The sequence below is a fragment of the Dreissena polymorpha genome, chromosome 13 (assembly GCF_020536995.1).
Source record: "Dreissena polymorpha isolate Duluth1 chromosome 13, UMN_Dpol_1.0, whole genome shotgun sequence".
NCBI classification, from domain to species: domain Eukaryota; kingdom Metazoa; phylum Mollusca; class Bivalvia; order Myida; family Dreissenidae; genus Dreissena; species Dreissena polymorpha.
The window spans coordinates 51,663,380-51,682,434 of NC_068367.1; the positions used below are offsets into that span (position 1 = coordinate 51,663,380).

Below are 19,055 nucleotides of genomic sequence, written 5' to 3' on the forward strand. Positions count from 1 at the left end.
TTGTCCGGGCCATAACTATGTCGTTCATTGTCAGATTTTAAAATTATTTGGCACATTTGTTCACCATCATTGAACGGTGTGTCGCGCGAAATAATTACGTCGATATCTCCAAGGTCAAGGTCACACTTTGAGTTCAAAGGTCAAAAATGGCCATAAATGAGCTTGTCCTGGCCATAACTATGTCATTCATTGTGAGATTTTAAAATCATTTGGCACATTTGTTCACCATCATGGGACGGTGTGTGGCACGAAAGAATCACGTCAATATCTCCAATGTCAAGGTTGCCACGACTGAAAATAGATTTTTTTTAAAAACAAACTTACAAAGGGGGTTAATTTTGTTTGTTCATTTCAAAAGTTCAGTTTGAGTTTTCTCCCTTTATCAGATTTTTTTTCACAATGAAAACCTGGTTTTGTGACAATTTTGTCCCTTGTTTTTTTTTAATCTAACAAGCTTTCATTTATTCAAAACTGCACCCGTAACCGAGCGTGGCACCCGTTATGCTGTGCTCTTGTTTTGACGAAATGACGTAATTATCCCAGCAAAATTCTTTAACAACAATGTATAAAAACTGTGAAAAAAAGCATAAAATAAAATAAAAATTTGTTGGATTCGGTGGAATTTTGATTTCAATTCACTCATGATCATAGATAATATATATTTTCTATGATCACTCGGGAATAAAATCGATAATCCACCGAATCCAACAAATATCCTCTATTTATAAGACTAGACTTAAGGAAAAATTTCTTAGAAAGAAACAGTTAAAAAATAAAAAATATGTGACATGCAGTTCAGTTCTAACAGCAAGGTCATAAATGAGCATTCATATTAAAAAGCTGATCCAAATTAAAGCTTCATATGTCGATTAACCTCATGGATGCAAATGGATATATTAATACAAGTAACAAATAAATTAGGCCCGAGGAAAAGTGTATCTATGTGAATCATGTAAAGGGCATGCACAGATGAACAAATGTTGTGTTGAGTTTTAATGGGGGTAGACATCATCAATAAGAATGGTTAATTACAAAATCCCAGTTCCTTCTGCTTTGTCACTATATTATAGTTTGGCATTTTATATTGCAACTTTAAGTTGAACATGTTTTGATACTAACCAACTGTTATTTTAGCTTATGTCATAAAGAACAACCTTTTATTGACATCAGGAACATTTGTAGACAGCATACTCGCAATTAAGGTTATCTGAATAAATAACTTTAATCATGCAAAGTTAAACAAAATCATACTTGATGTGTCAAATGCTAATACGTTCTCCTATTAAATGATTTATTTTTGTAATGTTAATAAGTGCATTCTAGCGAGGTGATTAGTTTTTTAACCCTTTCCCACTAAGAAACAAAGTTAAAATGGCTATGTGCAAACAGCATGAAACCAGAACAGCCTGTGAGTAACTCGCAGTCTGTTCAGGTTTAATGCTGTTAGTTGCTCATCAGTATCAAAGGTTTTGAAATGAAGCCTTAAAAACTTGAATCTAGTTAGAAAGGTCTTAAATTGAATATAATTTTCTAAGGGACTACAAATGTGTGAAATACTTATCTAAGTGGTAAAGGGTTATCAAATATTTCAATCCATTTCCACGTCTACAGGAGCAGATCACGGATGTGCTCACTGCCCTGACGTTCGGTATCAGCTACCGTCTGCCCGAGCGTACTGCCCCTGCCTCCACCCCCGCCCCAGGGGCCCTACCTGACATCAATGAGTTCCCAATACTTGACGCAGGGCTTACAGAGTCTGAAACCATGATCTTCACTGAAGTATTGTCGTTTATGTGGATTCATAGTATCATTTACTGAGCATCATTATGTTAAAACGGGGCTTAATGCAATTGCATGTCCATAAAGTGTTGTCTTAGATTAGCATGTGCAGTCCACTGAGGCTAATCAGTTAAAACCCTCTCCACCTTAATTTGATTTTTCCTTGAAGAAACTTCCTTTACACGCAAAATACCTTAAAAGCGAAAAGTGTCGTCCCTGACGTGCCTGTGTCGTCCCTGACGTGCCTGTGTCGTCCCTGACGTGCCTGTGTGGATTGCAGAGGCTAATCTGGGATGACACTTATGCCCAAGGATTAACCCATTTATGCCTAGCGTCTAGAAAAAAGGCCTTGGCAAACAGCATAGACCTAGATGAGACGCTGCATGATGCGGCGTCTCATCTGGGTCTGTGCTGTTTGCTTACAGGAATTTCTGTCTGAAATATTCTAAATATAGAAATTAATATACTAGACATCCCTAATTTTGGAAATAAATTGATCCAAGTTAGAAGGATGGGAGAGTCCACTAGGCATAAATGGGTTAAGCTACATTTTCCAAGAGCAAGGCTCAATAACATTCATTAAAATGGTTTATGGTTTCCATGAATTTTCATTTAAATGGTTTATGGTTTCCAGGAATTTTCATTTAAATGGTTTATGGTTTCCAGGAATTTTCATTTAAATGGTTTATGGTTTCCATGGATTTTCATTTAAATGGTTTATGGTTTCCATGAATTTTCATTTAAATGGTTTATGGTTTCCATGAATTTTCATTTAAATGGTTTATGGTTTCAATGAATTTAACGGAGTTAAATTACTTTATATTCCTTTTATGATTTTAAATGTGGGACATTCATTTACATTGTTTTTATAATCTTCTATAAATTACTTTCATTGATATGGTTTCCTTGATTTTTTACTCAGGATTGATGAGGTAACTACGATTTTAACAAAAACATTCTTTGTGGCTTCCATGAGGTTCATTCATGATAATTTAAAAGTAGCACAGTGAAACTGTGAAAATTAACTACAAATACCTAATCAATAATAATATTTTGTGATTTATTGGACGTCGCGATATTACGGACCACGATCTAATAGAAATGCAGTGTATAACAGAAGAAAGGGAAAATCATACAATCAAATCATGTTGAAATATATTACTGTGAGCAGATTGTTCTGCAATATCTTTTTGTGAAAACAATTTTTGCATTTGCACTTGATGACATGTAAATTGGCTAGTATGTAAAGGACAGTGCCTAAAAGTCTGCTATCTAAACCTTATTGGAATGTGACCAAAACATAATCAATGTTTATGTTATGGTGCATTATGATAGATGTGAGTGTGTTTTATTTGAGTCACGTTTTGAGAAAACTGGGCATAACGCATGTGCGCAAAGTGTCGTCCCAGATTGGCCTTTGCAGTCCGCACAGGCTAATCTGGGACGACACTTTCCGCTTTTATGACATTTTTCGTTTAAATGAAGTCTCTTCTTAGTAAAAATCTAGTTTAGGCGGAAAGTTTCAACCCTGATTAGCCTGTGTGGACTGCACAGGCTAATCTGGGACGATACTTTAGCGCATGCGTTATGCCAAGTTTTCTCAGAACGCGACTCTTGATAGACGTGAGTGTGTTTTATTTGTGTGTTTTTTCAGGTGGAGTTTGTCAAGAAGTGTGGTGATGACAACATCTGTAACAGTAACCTCAACATGAAGGTGGATCTGCAAGATTTATCCAAGTAAGAGTTGTCTGTTCTTGTATCCATACTCTTATGGTTCAACAATGAAGATTATTATACCCCTTTTGAGTAAGGCATCATATAGCATTCACACCCTCTGTGCCTCCATCATGTTGGCTTTATGTCCATCCAAAAATTTCTATTTTATCAGCTATAACTTTGCCATGTATTGATTGACTTTTAATAAAATTCTAAAACATCATTACTGTTGAGTGTAACATTATTGTCCCCTACTGGTTTCACTGGAGGGGACTATTTGCGCTGTGTGTGTCCATCAGTCTGTCCGTCCGTGAGTCTGTAACACTTTTCTGAATCCTGCAATAACTTATAAAGTTCTCAATATTTTTTCAGGAAACTTGTAACATGGATAGATGGCAATATGCAAATTATGCACATATTGCATTTTGTTCCTACGTCAGAAATTCTGGATGCTTTGGCAACAACAAAAAATATTTTTAAAATCTGACAAGGGTGGAGCCGGTAGGGGACATATATTGCTTGGCAATAGTTTTGTTCTGCCTACTTTTCAGTTCAAGTTCACACTTTGAGGACAAATATTAAAATTTGCAATAAAATAACTTAAAAAATACTGGTTCAGCCATCACTTTGCCATGTTTTGATGGATTAAAAAAAAATTGGCACAGATGAAAAGTCTTATACAGATATGCATCCCCTGTAACAACTGTTTACCTATAACATAGGTATATTATAAAAGAAACAATATCCGAACATTTACGAGCAAACACAAGATTGGCTTCGGGTAGCTAATGAGGAACACATTTTGCTTCCGACCCTGAAGCTAATCTCACGTTTGCTTGTAAATGTTTGTATATCATCGTAGGAAATTCTCATGGGAAATATTGTCATAAAAAAAAACACGAGCATTTTGTATCTCTTTAATTCTATGTTACCATACCACATCCAGCGTTGACATTTTGGCTATTGCTATAAGGAACACTGACTTTTTATGGGTTAACTATATTTTACTGAATCTTTTACAAAATATTCATTGATTTTGAGTCTTTATGAGAATACATTCATATCATGACCTAGTCTGTAGGGCGTAGTTTCCTTAAAATCTATTGGTTAAAATATGTATCAAAAGTATGACAACAACCGCCTTAACTGGATTTTTGCTAACAAGAGACTTTCTTTAAACAGAAAATATCATAAAAGCGTAAAGTGTTGTCCCTGATTAGCCTGTGCCGAGTGCACAGGCTAATCTGGGATAACAGTTTCACACACATGCATTAAACCCCCTTTTCACAGAGCAAGGCTCATATCTTATCAAATGATTAGAGGAAGCTCTTATTCCTTCCCTATCTCATGTGTACAGGACCCAGTCAGGCATGCCTGTGCTGGAGATAGGAGCCACGGACCAGCTCAAGGTGCATGTGGACGTAGAGAACAAGGGAGAGATTGCCTACCAGACTGCCTTCTTTCTCACCAAGCCTAGCTCACTGATCTGGCAGCAGTCCGAACCGGTATGAGGCAGTTTAGGCCTGTTATAGCTAAGAAACTTGTCAGTGGAAAAATTGAATGGAGCTTTTGTCTTGTGCTCAAAATAAACAGATGAGGCTGTGTATTAGGAAGTGAAATTATTTATGAGCGTCCACATTTCTTAAGTGATTATATAAAAGCCTTAAAGGGGCCTTTTCACAGATTTTGGCATATTTTGAAGTTTATCATTAAATGCTTTATATTGATAAATGTAAACATAGGATCTTAAAAGCTACAGTAAAAAAATCAAGAATAAAATTTTAAAAAAGGAAAAAAAAGTAGCCGGTACCAGGGCTCGAACCATTGACCCTATAGTCCTGGAGTAAGTCTGAAGTAAAAACGCATTAGCCCTCTCGGCTATTCCGCCGGGTTTACACAGTTTAAGTATTTTATACCTTATATAAGCAATCTTTGTAGTTTCGTAAATTTAAACGACAACAACAGAACTCTCCAAATTATTCAATCGTTTCGCGTTGCAACGCTTTATAATTTTTAGATTTTCAAATCGTCAAAAGATACATATAATGGCTATATTGGACTATGGTAAATGTTCAGTAATACAGTTTCCTCACAAATACCATAACTAAAACAAAAATTTGCGAATCTGAAACAACTTTTTTCAATTTTGTCAATTTACCAAACCGTGAAGAGATCCCTTTGAATATGACCAGCGTTTTTATGTCCCCCACCACTATAGTGTTTTGTTGCTTTGTTGGTTTGTTTGTTTGCGTCAAACTTTAACATTTTACCATAACTTTTGCAATATGCATGTGTATCTCGTGGAGCTGCACATTTTGAGTGATGAAAGGTCAAGGTCACCCTTCAAGGTCAAAGGTCTAAAAAACAAATCCAAGGGAAATAATACAAAATCAAAGCGGCGCAGAAGGGGACATAGTGTTTCTGACAAACTCAATTCTCGTTTGTTATGGATATTTCACCACATGTGCTCAGTCAAGTCAATAACTAAAATGTCCGCTATAAAGTCAAGCAACATTTTGTTTTCTCATAAACAGACAGGGTAGCTCCTGACCAGACGGCAACTAGAATGGCTGCATAAGGTTGATGATCCATTATCATATGGCAAAACTCGTATCATCTTTGAATTATAGATATGCAAGACACCTTTTTTCATGCTGAATGATCCTGTTATTTCAAGTTATTTGCCCTTTAACAAAATGGTGCAGGAGTCTCAGTCACGTTAAGAACATCTAGCTACATTTATGAATGTCACACATTGTTTTGCTGATTCTGGATATTAGCTACTTTTGGGACTACTATCTACATTTATGAATGTCACACATTGTTTGCTGATTCTGGATATTAGCTACTTTTGGGACTACTATCTACATTTATGAATGTCACACATTGTTTTGCTGATTCTGGATATTAGCTACTTTTTGGACTACTATCTACATTTATGAATGTCACACATTGTTTTGCTGATTCTGGATATTAGCTACTTTTGGGACTACTATCTACATTTATGAATGTCACACATTGTTTGCTGATTCTGGATATTAGTTACTTTTGGGACTACTATCTACATTTATGAATGTCACACATTGTTTTGCTGATTCTGGATATTAGCTACTTTTTGGACTACTATCTACATTTATGAATGTCACACATTGTTTTGCTGATTCTGGATATTAGCTACTTTTTGGACTACTATCTACATTTATGAATGTCACACATTGTTTTGCTGATTCTGGATATTAGCTACTTTTAGGACTACTATCTACATTCATGAATGTCACACATTGTTTTGCTGATTCTGGATATTAGCTACTTTTGGGACTACTATCTACATTTATGAATGTCACACATTGTTTTGCTCATTCTGGATATTAGCTACTTTTAGGACTACTATCTACATTCATGAATGTCACACATTGTTTTGCTGATTCTGGATATTAGCTACTTTTGGGACTACTATCTACATTTATGAATGTCACACATTGTTTTGCTGATTCTGGATATTAGCTACTTTTTGGACTACTATCTACATTTATGAATGTCACACATTGTTTTGCTGATTCTGGATATTAGCTACTTTTTGGACTACTATCTACATTTATGAATGTCACACATTGTTTTGCTGATTCTGGATATTAGCTACTTTTGGGACTACTATCTACATTTATGAATGTCACACATTGTTTTGCTGATTCTGGATATTAGCTACTTTTGGGACTACTATCTACATTTATGAATGTCACACATTGTTTTGCTGATTCTGGATATTAGCTACTTTTTGGACTACTATCTACATTTATGAATGTCACACATTGTTTTGCTGATTCTGGATATTAGCTACTTTTGGGACTACTATCTACATTTATGAATGTCACACATTGTTTTGCTGATTCTGGATATTAGCTACTTTTTGGACTACTATCTACATTTATGAATGTCACACATTGTTTTGCTGATTCTGGATATTAGCTACTTTTTGGACTACTATCTACATTTATGAATGTCACACATTGTTTTGCTGATTCTGGATATTAGCTACTTTTTGGACTACTATCTACATTTATGAATGTCACACATTGTTTTGCTGATTCTGGATATTAGCTACTTTTGGGACTACTATCTACATTTATGAATGTCACACATTGTTTTGCTGATTCTGGATATTAGCTACTTTTTGGACTACTATCTACATTTATGAATGTCACACATTGTTTTGCTGATTCTGGATATTAGCTACTTTTGGGACTACTATCTACATTTATGAATGTCACACATTGTTTTGCTGGTTTTATATACAGCGAGATATCGGCTGTGTCCAGATCAACACAACTATGATTGAGTGCAAGGACATTGGCAGCAAGGAGATAGGGAAGCCTCTGAAGGCAGGGGAGAGCACCCAGTTCCTGCTCTACTTCCAGATCAACAACACGGCCATCTCCTCCGTGAGGCTGATAGAGCTAACCGCTTGGGTGAACACGTAAGTAAACCTTGTGTTGATGTTATAACCTAACCTGATGTTGACGGTTATGGATTTTTATGGCCCCCCACCACTATAGTGGGGGACATATTGTTTATGCCCTGTCTGTTGGTTTGTGTGTTTGTTTGTTTAAACATTTGCCATAACTTTTGCAATATTGAAGATAGCAATTTGATATGCATGTGTATCTCATGGAGCTGCACATTTTGATTGGTGAAAGGTCAAGGTCATCCTTCAAGGTCAATGGTCAAATATATAGCTTCAAAGCGGCGCAGAAGGGACAAAGTGTTTCTGACAAACACATCTTGTTACTTAATGTCATGCTTTGAAAGGGTTACACATCATCTTGATAAGCATTTTTTGCTTTTATCTCCTGATATACAAAAAATCTTGTTCAAAGATTTTTCGCTGTGCCATTTTCTCTCCGACATCAAAATCATATATTAATAAGTTTGGTGTGGCTATTTTATAATTCTGCATGCTTTTTACATAGGTAGTTACTTGAATGATTATGTGTTTTTCTCCTGTGTAAAATATTACTTTATAAGTGCATAAATATATAATAATTGTTATGCTATACTCAAAACAGAAAGCTCTTAATGAAGTGATAACCATTAAGGTAACCTACAAATGGAACTACTTTTAAATTGTCAATGTAATCAATGAAATTAGGATTTATAACATGGCATTATGGTCTGATTTGTGAACATAAACAACTCAAACAAAGTTTGAATTGGAAAAATGGGATGTTGTCACACATCTTAATATCAAGAAGTGTATGATAGAGGAATTTTCCATGAACATTGACAGTTAACCCTTTACCACTTAGATACGTAATTTGACGCCTTTGTAGTCCCTTAGAAAATTAAATTCAATTAAAGATCTTTCTTACTAGATTCAAGTTTTAAAGGCTTCATTTCCAACCCTTTGGTAATGATGAGCAGCAAACAGCATACAAACCTGAACAGACTGCAAGTAACTTGCAGGCTGTTCTGGTTTTATGCTGTTTGCACATAGCCATTTTCACTTTGCTTCTGAGTGGGAACGGGTTCAAACAAGGGGAAATTCTCATTTGCATATATGAACGTCTCCTACTTGTTTGTTACAGGACAAGTGAGGAGCTGACACCTACCAATGACAGAATCACCATCCCAGTGACAGTGTTCATCAACGCAGACATCCAAGTCAGTGGGTATGTAGGCTCTAGAGAGGAGAGATTGCTTGTTTGTTGTCTCCCTTTTCATTACACCTCTGTGTAGAAGTCACTCTATCTGTCAGCTGGTTAGTTTGTATGCATAACATACATTACTTTGGTAAAACTACATTTGTCAAGTGTCGGCTTGAAATTTAAAATGTGAGCCTCATTTCTTAAAAGGGGGTTTAAGGTCTGGGCTTAAAATGTCATCCCAGATTAGCCTGTGCAGTCTGCACAGGCTAATCAGGAACGACACTTTCTGCTTTTATTGCATTTTTCATTTTAAGAAAGACTACTTCACCACAATCCAGTTAAGGCAGAAAGTGTTGTCCCTGATTAGCCTTTGCAGACTGCACGGGTTAATATGAAGACACTTAACGCACATGCCTTAAACCCTGTTTTCACAGAGCACGGCCCATATGAATAAACGCATATGAATATACAATGTTTTCAAGAATTTTAACTTTGTCAAAAGTGTGTACTTGTAATAGCTAACAGTGCAATCTCTGGCAGTTTTAAGCCGCACAAGCTAAGCTTTTCTATGTTCAGCACTGTTATTAGTTTTCTGTATGTATGTAAGTACTGTTTGTACTGCGCTATGGTTTTTAATTACCATTTGTACTGAGTTATGTTTGTTTTTGCCTATTGTACTGCACTTAAGTTTTTACCAGGTAGTCTTGTGTTTGCAGACAGAGTGAGCCCGACAGTGCTATCCCTTACTCTGGCAATGTGCGAGGGGAGAGTGCAATGACCAATGAGAGGATGATAGGGCCTGGGGTCAACCACACTTTCACGGTATACATAAACACAAATGAGCTTTGCACTGGGAAAACGGGGCTAAATGCATGTGCTTAAAGTGTTGTCCCAGATTAGCTTGTGCCACCCACACAGGCTAATCAGTCACGATACTTTCTGATCTAATGGTATATTTTTGTTTAAAGGAAGTAAGTATCTCCTTAGCAAATATCCAGTAGGCAGAAATTGTCCCTGATTCACCTATGTGGACTGCATAGGCTAACCTGATACAACACTTAGGCACACGCATAACGCCCCATTTTCCATCAGACTTTGGTCATAAACTCGTGGTAATGTGTAGGGTGCATTTGAAGGACGATAATACTGGTCCCTCTGTCGGATGAAAACCAATGGTATAGAACTGTTCTACTGTATGTTTTTGAGTTTTGGCTTGTAATTACCACAAGATTACCAGAGCCATTTTTAGACTTGTCTGTTTTTGATCATTCATGTCAAGAGGCAGAATAAATATGCAAATAATGGCTTATACTTACAGTTAATATGTTTAAGACAAATTGAGAACAACAAGCACATTATATTGATTGTTATTAGACTAAAGGCAACAGGCATATTTTATTCCTAAAAAATGTTGTTTTTATACCCCCACAAACGAAGTTTAGGGGGGTATATAGGAGTGAACTTGTCTGTCTGTTGGTCTGTCTGTCCGTCCGTAGTAAGTGTCCGCTCCCTAATATAAGTAGTTTTCATCCGATCTTCACCAAACTTGATGTCTAGGCCAAGTTCGAACATGGGCCTTGCCGGGTCAAAAACTAGGGCATGGGGTCACTTAGTGCGTTTTAAACATTCAGCATGTTGTCCGCTCTCTAATTCAAGTAGTTTTCATCCGATCTTCACCAAACTTGGTCAGAAGTTGTATCTAAATGATCTTAAGGCCAAGTTTGAACATGGGTCTTGCCGGGTCAAAAACTAGGTCACGGGGTCACTTAGTGCGTTTTTACCTCATCTATGTTTTGAAAAAAAACTATGAGCTATTGACATCACCTTGGCGTCGGTGTCGGCATCGGCATCCGGTTAAGTTTTGCGTTTAGGTCCACTTTTCTCATAAAGTATCAATGCTATTGTATTCAAACTTGGTACACTTACTTACTATCATGAGGGGACTGGGCAGGCAAAGTTAGATAACTCTGGCTTGCATTTTGACAGAATTATGTGCCCTTTTAATACTTAGAAAATTGAAAATTTTGTTTAAGTTTTGTGTTTAGGTCCATTTTGTTACTTAAGTATCAAAGCTATTGCTTTCAACTTGCAACACTTACTAACTATCATAAGGGGACTGTGCAGGCAAAGTTATGTAACTCTGACTGGCATTTTGACAGAATTATGTTCCCTTTTTATACTTAGAAATTTGAAAATTTGGTTAAGTTTTGTGTTTAGGTCCACTTTTTTCCTAAAGTATCAAAGCTATTGCTTTCATACTTGCAACACTTACTAACTATCGTAAGGGGACTGTGCAGGCAAAGTTTTGTAACTCTGACTGGCATTTTGACGGAATTAAGGGCCCTTTATACTTGAAAATTTGGTTAAGTTTTGTGTTTTGGTCCACTTTACCCCTAAAGTACCATAGATATTGCTTTCATACTTGGAACACTCGCAAACTATCATAAAGGGACAGTAAAGGACGAATTGCATAACTCTGGTTGTCATTTTTACGGAATTATGGCCCTTTTTTGACCTAGTAACTTTGAATATATGGTTATATTTTGTGTTTAGATCCACTACTTCTAAAGTATCAAGGCTACTCTTACCTGACATACCACAATAGACCCCCTTCCCCTGAATCCCCCCTCAATCCCCCCATTATTTTATTTTTTAATTAAAGATCATCTAATAAATGACCACCACATCCTTCACACTATACCCACCCAACCTCCACCCCAAAAAAATAATTTCTATGCCCCCGTTAGGGTGGCTTATAGCAGTTGAACTGTCTGCCAGTATGTCAGTCAGTCTGTTCGTCAATCCGGAAAAAAACTTTAACATTGGCCATAACTTTTTCACTTTTAAAAATAGCAACTTGATATTTGGCATGCAATGTAATTCTCATGGAGCTGCACATTTTGAGTGGTGAAAGGTCAAGGTCATCCTTCAAGGTCAAATGTCAAATTTATGGTGTCTGTCTGTCCGAAAACTTTAACATTGGCCATAATTTTTTCAATATTGAAGATAGCAACTTGATATTTGGCATGCATGTGTATCTCATGGAGCTGAACATTTTGAGTGATGAAAGGTGAAGGTCAATGTCATCCTTCAAGGTCAAATGTCAAATATATGGCGTCTGTCCATCCGAAAACTTTAACATTGGCCATAACTTTTTTAATATTGAAGATAGCAACTTTATATTTGGCATGCATGTGTATCTCATGAAGCTGCACATTTTGAGTGGTGGAAGTTCAAGGTCAAGGTCATCCTTCAAGGTCAAAGGTCAAAAAAATAGATAAATATTTCACAGCGGCGTTCTCATGAAGCTGCACATTTTGAGTGGTGGAAGGTCAAGGTAATTCTTCTTGCAAGGTCAAGGTCATCCTTCAAGGTCAAAGGTAAAAAAAAAAATCAAAGCGGCATTATCATGAAGCTGCACATTTTGAGTGGTGGAAGTTCAAGGTCAAGGTCATTCTTTAAGGTCAAGGTCATCCTTCAAGGTCATCCTTCAAGGTCAAAGGTAAAAAAAATAATAATTTCAAAGCGGCGTTCTCAGGAAGCTGCACATTTTGAGTTGTGGAAGTTCAATGTCAAGGTCATTCTTCAAGGTCCAGGTCATCCTTCAGGGTCAAAGGTCAAAAATAATAATTTCAAAGCGGCGTTATCATGAAACTGCACATTTTGAGTGGTGGCAGTTCAAGGTCAAGGTCAATATTTCACAGCAGTGTTCTCATGAAGCTGCACATTTTGAGTGGTGGAAGGTCAATGTCATTTTTCTTGCAAGGTCAAGGTCGTAAAAAAAATTCAAATCGGCATTCTCATGAATCTGCACATTTTGAGTGGTGGAAGTTCAAGGTCAAGGTCATCCTTCAAGGTCAAGGTCATCCTTCAAGGTCAAAGGTAAAAAAAATTAAACAATTTCAAAGCGGCGTTCTCATGAAGCTGCAAATTTTGAGTGGCGGAAGTTCAAGGTCAAGGTCATTCTTCAAGGTCAAGGTCATCCTTCAAAGTCAAAGGTTAAAAAAAAAAAATCAAAGCGACGTTATCATGAAGCTGCACATTTTGAGTGTAGGAAGTTCAAGGTCAAGGTCATCCTTCAAGGTCATGGTCATCCTTCAAGGTCAAAGGTCAAAAAAACATTTCAAAGCAGTGTTCTCATAAAGCTGCACATTTTGAGTGTTGGAAGTTCAAGGTCAAGGTCATCCTTCAAGGTCAAAGATAAAAAAAACAACCACAAACTTTTTAAAGCGGCGCAAGAGGGGGCATTGTGTTTCTGACAAACACATCTTTTGTGTTTTTTTTCAAACATGGTTAAAAAACACAAATATTATATTATTATTTTATTTTTGAAATACTGTCCAACCATCCCACCCAAGAATCCCCCCTACCCCCCTAAAAAAATATTTTTGTGTGTGCATTTTATTGCATTTTTGGAAGATAATTTAATAAATGACTACACCCCCACACTATACACCCCTCTCCACTCCACCCCTCCCTCCTTTGTGATTGAAATTGAGATAGGTCCCTACACCTTTAAAAAGAAAAATAGATGAGCGGTCTGCACCCGCAAGGCGGTGCTCTTGTTCAAGTAGTTTTCATGCGATCTTCACCAAACTTGGTCAGAAGTTTTATCTAGATGATCTGAAGGCAAAGTTTGAACATGGGCCATGCCAGATCAAAAACTAGGTCACAGGGTCACTTAATACGTTTTACACATTGAGCATGGTGTCAGCTCTCTATTTCAAGTAGTTTAAATCCTATCTTCACCACACTTGGTCAGAAGTTGTAATTAGATGATGTGTAGGTCAAGTTCGAACATGGGCCATGCCGGGTCAAAAACTAGGTCATGGGGTATCTTAGTGTGTTTTAAACCTCACCATGTTGTCCACTCTCTAATTAAAGTTGTTTTTATCCAATCTTCACCAAAATTGGTCAGAAGTTGTTTCTTGATAATGTGTACAGCAAGTTTGAATTTGGGTCATGCTGGGTCAAAAACAAGGTCACGGGGTCACTTAGTGCGTTTTAAACATCACAATGTTGTCCGCTCTCTAATTCAAGTAGTTTTCATCCAATCTTCACCAAACTTGGTCAGAAGCTGTATCTAGATGATGTCTAGGTCAAGTTTGAATATGGGTCATGCCGGGTCAAAAACTAGGTCATGGGGTATCTTGGTGCGTTTTAAATCTCACCATGTTGTCCGCTCTCTAATTCCAGTAGTTTTCATCCAATCCTCACCAAACTTGGTCACAAGTATTATCTAAATGATCTCTACGACAAGTTTGAACATGGGCAATTCCGGGCCTAAAACTAGGTCACGGGGTCACTTAGTGCGTTTTTTAACATTCAGCATGTTGTCCGCTCTCTAATTCAAGTAGTTTACATTCGCTCTTCACCAAACTTGGTCATAAGTTTTATGGAGATGATCTTAAGGCCAAATTAGAACATGGGCCTTTCTGGGTCAAAAACTAGGTCACGGGGTCACTTAGTGCATTTTAAAAATTGAGCATGGTGTCTGCTGTTTTTTATGAAGATGACATGCAAAATATTATGTGTCAATGCGGCATGTGGGGGTATTCGTCACATCTGTGATAAAGCTCTAGTTAAGTTAAGGATTATTATGCTATTACATGTAGTTTAATTTTTCAAAATTATTTTCCCTGGTTTTCAATCTGTGAATACATCATTGGAACATAAATATAATTTTGTATACACTGATCAGTTCTAATTTGAGCCTTGTCAGGGAAAACTGGGCCTAATGCTTGGCATAAAGTGTCATCCCAGATTAGCCTTCACAGTTTGCACAGGCTTATCAGGGCCAACACTTCACCTTAACTGGCTTTAAGTATAGAAGAGAATTCATTTAAAAGAAATGTAAAACACAAACGGAAAGTGTCGTCCATGATTAGCCTGTGCGGTCTGCACAGACTAGTCTGGGACAACACTTTACACACATGCATTAAGCACAGTTTTCCCAAAACGAGGCTAATTAAATACTGCCTTATAGGTGTACAACAATGGCCCCGGTGTGGTGGAGTCCTCAGAGATCACCATCTACTGGCCGTATGAGGTCCAGAGCACCTACCCCCATGGCAAGCACCTCCTCTACCTCATGCAGCCACCGCAGGTAAGATAGGGACATCAGTGCAAGGCTCTAGAAAAAATGGCCTTGATTTATTTGAGTAAAGTGTCGTCCCAGATGAGCCGGTGAAGAATGCAAAGGCTTACCTTGGACAAGACTTTTGCCTGGACTTGATGTACGATAAGAAGGGTCTTCATTTTAACAAAAAAGGAAAGTGTCGACCTTTATTAGAATGTGTAGATAGCACATGAATTAACCCTTTCCCTCTCAGAAGCAAAGTGAAAATGGCTATGTGCAAACAGCATAAAACCAGAACAGCTTGTGAGTAACTCGCAGTCTGTTCAGGTTTAATGCTGTTTGCTGCTCATCAGTATCTAAGGGTTGAAAATGAAGCCTTTAAAATTTGAATCTAGAAAAAAAGGTTTTTAATTAAATAAAACTTTCTTAGGGACTACAAATGCGTGAAAATACGTACCTAAGTGGGAAACGGTTAAGACCGGTTTTCCTAGAGGGCAGTTCATTTTTTTCTCTGATCACTGTACTTTGTACTGATGTTGATGTTGAACATATGGAGAGGGGTTCTAGGTTATTTTTTATTCTGTTTAAAAACCTTTTAAACTTAACCCTGAAGTTTGTTTTTGCAGCTCAGAGTGTTTTTGAATTGTTAGAGAAAAGTTCATGTAGCTTAGAAGGAATAAGAATTTTGTTAAAATATTATTTCTTCAAACATCATCGTAATAAATGTTGCCTTAAACACACCATAACCTTTACACAAAATGTCCTCCATGTATTTGGTAAATACGAGCTTATATCTGCAGAACTTGCATTAAAATCATGTCAAATTATTTTAATTATATAAAATATGCCTTTAGATTTGTATTTTAATTAAGAAATATATTGTGGTTGGAAACAAATTTGCTTATTAAAAGTAAATTCTGTGTTGGTCTGCTGGAAATACAGGTTTACCCTTTTCTAACTCAGAAGCAAAGTAAAAATGGCAAATGTGCAAACAGCATAAAATCAGAAAAGCCTGCGAGTAATTCACAGTCTGTTCAGGTTTTATGTGGTTTGCTGCTCATCAGTATCTATACGTTGGAATTGAAGCCTTTAAAACTTGAATCTAGTAAGAAAGGTCATTAATTACATTTAACTGTCTAAGGGACTACAAAAGTGTCAAAATGTATTTAACTCTTTCAGTGCTGGAACCTGATTTTGAAGACCTTTGCAAACAGTTTGGATCCAGATGAGACGCATGTGGCGTCTCATCAGGATCCAAACTGTTTGCTATTCTGATAGTATTTTTTGAAAAAAAATCAAAGAAAATGCTAATTTAAGAAATTTAGCAAACAACATTTTAGCAGACTACAAATTTCCCAGCATGCAAAGGGTTAAGTGGTAAAGGGATAATCTGTATTTTGCCACGTGTTGCAGGTTCTTGCTGGAGGAGATGCCACCTGTTATGACCAGCCTGAGATAGTGAATGTAGTAGGGATTAATGTGAGTACTGCTATGCTTTATTCAGGAAACTATGGTCAATGTATACATTACATTCTATCACGTCATGATTTAAACACCAATGTAAGTGCTTATATAATGGTCAATCAGCAGACCTGTAATTTTTGTGCCAAGGGATGTTTTTCATTAACAAATGGTCTTAGTAATATAAACATGTGAAATACTGCTGAATCACTTAAATTTGCAGCAAACAAATTTGACGCAATTTCAACCAGGGACTAATCAGTAAATATTTGCGATGTTCATAAATAAACGCAAAGGTAGGAGGTTAAAAATGATACCCTGCAAACATTCTTCAGTATATGAAATATTTCTGAAGGTTGAAAGTAACTTTGTCGAAAATTTGATATACTTGATGCGCCCAGATTATATTTGAACAAAATCTGTATACACATTAAGACAGTACCGCATGCTTTTACTCTATCATGTACAATCATAATCTTGATGTTTCGACATTGATATTTGTCCTTTATAGCATGGTGCGTCGAAAAAATTAGTGATAAAGTGGAAGGGGTAGTTGGTGGACTTTCGAAGACTAAACACACATATAGGAGTATTTAAAATGAGTTGAAAGCAATGGGATATTCGATTTCCTTAGGCTCCATCAAGAACATTCGTGATAATATTGGACATCAACGCCAAAATATCTATGCTGGCCTTCCTATGCCAAAGTTCAGATATTGTCGAAATATGGCCACACCGAACATCATCAGAAAAATCAATCATATGATCGCCAAAATTAAGCCACCGACCCAACGTGAGATGTCCTCTATATTAGGCATCTCTAAAGGAACTGTATATAACATTATCACAACAAGGGCTGTTTGTAAAACATGCATGCCCACCATATGGGCTGTCCGTTGTAGTGGCAGCCATTGTGTGAATACGATTTTTGTCACTGTGACCTTGACCTTTGACCTAGTGACCTAAAATCAATAGGGGTCATCTGCGAGTCACGATCAATGCACCTATGAAGTGTCATGATCCTAGGCAAAACCGTTCTTGAGTTATCATCCGAAAATCATTTTACTATTTCCGATCATTGTGACCTTGACCTTTGACCTTGTGACCTGAAAATCAATAGGGGTCATCTGCAAGTCATGATCAATCTACCAATGAAGTTTCATGATCCTAGGCGTATGCGTTCTTGAGTTATCATTCGAAAACCATTTTACTATTTCGGGTCACCTTGACCTTTGACCTAGTGACCTCAAAATCAATAGGGGTCATCTGCGAGTCATGATCAATCTACCTATGAAGTTTCATGATCCTAGGCGTATGCGTTCTTGAGTTATCATCCGGAAACCATTTTACTATTTTGGGTCACCGTGACCTTGACCTTTGACCTAGTGACCTCAAAATCAATAGGAGTCATCTGCAAGTCATGATCAATCTACCCATGAAGTTTCATGATCCTAGGCGTATGCGTTCTTGAGTTATCATTCAAAAACCATTTTACTATTTCTGGTCACCTTGACCTTTGACCTAGTGACCTCAAAATCAATAGGGGTCATCTGCAAGTCATGATCAATGTACCTATGAAGTTTCATGATCCTAGGCCCAAGCGCTCTTGAGTTATCGTCTGACAACCACCTGGTGGATGGACCGACCGACAGACCGACCGACAGACCGACATGAGCAAAGCAATATACCCCCTCTTCTTCGAAGGGGGGCATAAAAATATTGGAAGCTAAACTTAGAAAAAATTACAAAGTTCATCAGCTTAACATGGCGCAAATTAAGAAGAGGAGGACTAGATCATGGCAGTTAAACATGAAGTTAAGAGGTGGAAGATGGAAGAACTTTGTTACTTCTGATGAGGCAATATTCTATCTAGATGGGTCGCACCGGCAACGCAAGGTTGCTACATGAGAAAAGACGAAACAGTTAACAACAAATTTAAGTTCGTTAAGCGGGACTCTTTCACCAAGGGTTTCATGAAATGGGCTGGTGACTTTTATAGAGGAAAAACCGAGCTCGCTTTATCAACAAAGGAACTAAAGTTTATAGCAATTTCTATATGAATAAGGTGATGAAGCTGTTTTTTCGAAATGATGTTCCGAAACTGTTACCCGAAGGTCGAATGTCAATGGTGTTCCATCAGGACAGTGCCTCAAGTCACACATCTTAACAGACCCCTCAGTTTCAACTTTCAAATAAAATTTCCCGCTGCTAGGTACGAATGAATACACTTCATTTATTCCATTGGCCGATTTGAGTATACCACCAGAACATTGGAAACATATTCACGTCTTTGTAACACTGTTTTACTGCATGAAACAATTTTATCTCTAATGAAAAGGCTTAATAGATAGAACAGTTTTACACTCAATTCTCGACAT

At 37.1% G+C, this 19,055-nt stretch overlaps 1 protein-coding gene across 3 annotated transcripts in view; it reads left to right on the forward strand.

Annotated features, from left to right (window-relative positions):
* The window catches only part of LOC127855440 (integrin alpha-6-like), a 128,702-nt gene that overhangs the window by 86,032 nt on the left and 23,615 nt on the right, over positions 1-19,055 (forward strand). For all 3 annotated transcript variants that reach the window (XM_052391016.1, XM_052391015.1, XM_052391017.1), the window contains 8 exons: positions 1,612-1,779; positions 3,434-3,516; positions 4,853-5,000; positions 7,791-7,969; positions 9,078-9,161; positions 9,854-9,959; positions 15,124-15,243; positions 16,630-16,695. In XM_052391016.1, coding sequence (XP_052246976.1) covers positions 1,612-1,779; positions 3,434-3,516; positions 4,853-5,000; positions 7,791-7,969; positions 9,078-9,161; positions 9,854-9,959; positions 15,124-15,243; positions 16,630-16,695 — 954 coding nt within the window. The remainder of the gene's footprint in view (positions 1-1,611; positions 1,780-3,433; positions 3,517-4,852; positions 5,001-7,790; positions 7,970-9,077; positions 9,162-9,853; positions 9,960-15,123; positions 15,244-16,629; positions 16,696-19,055) is intronic.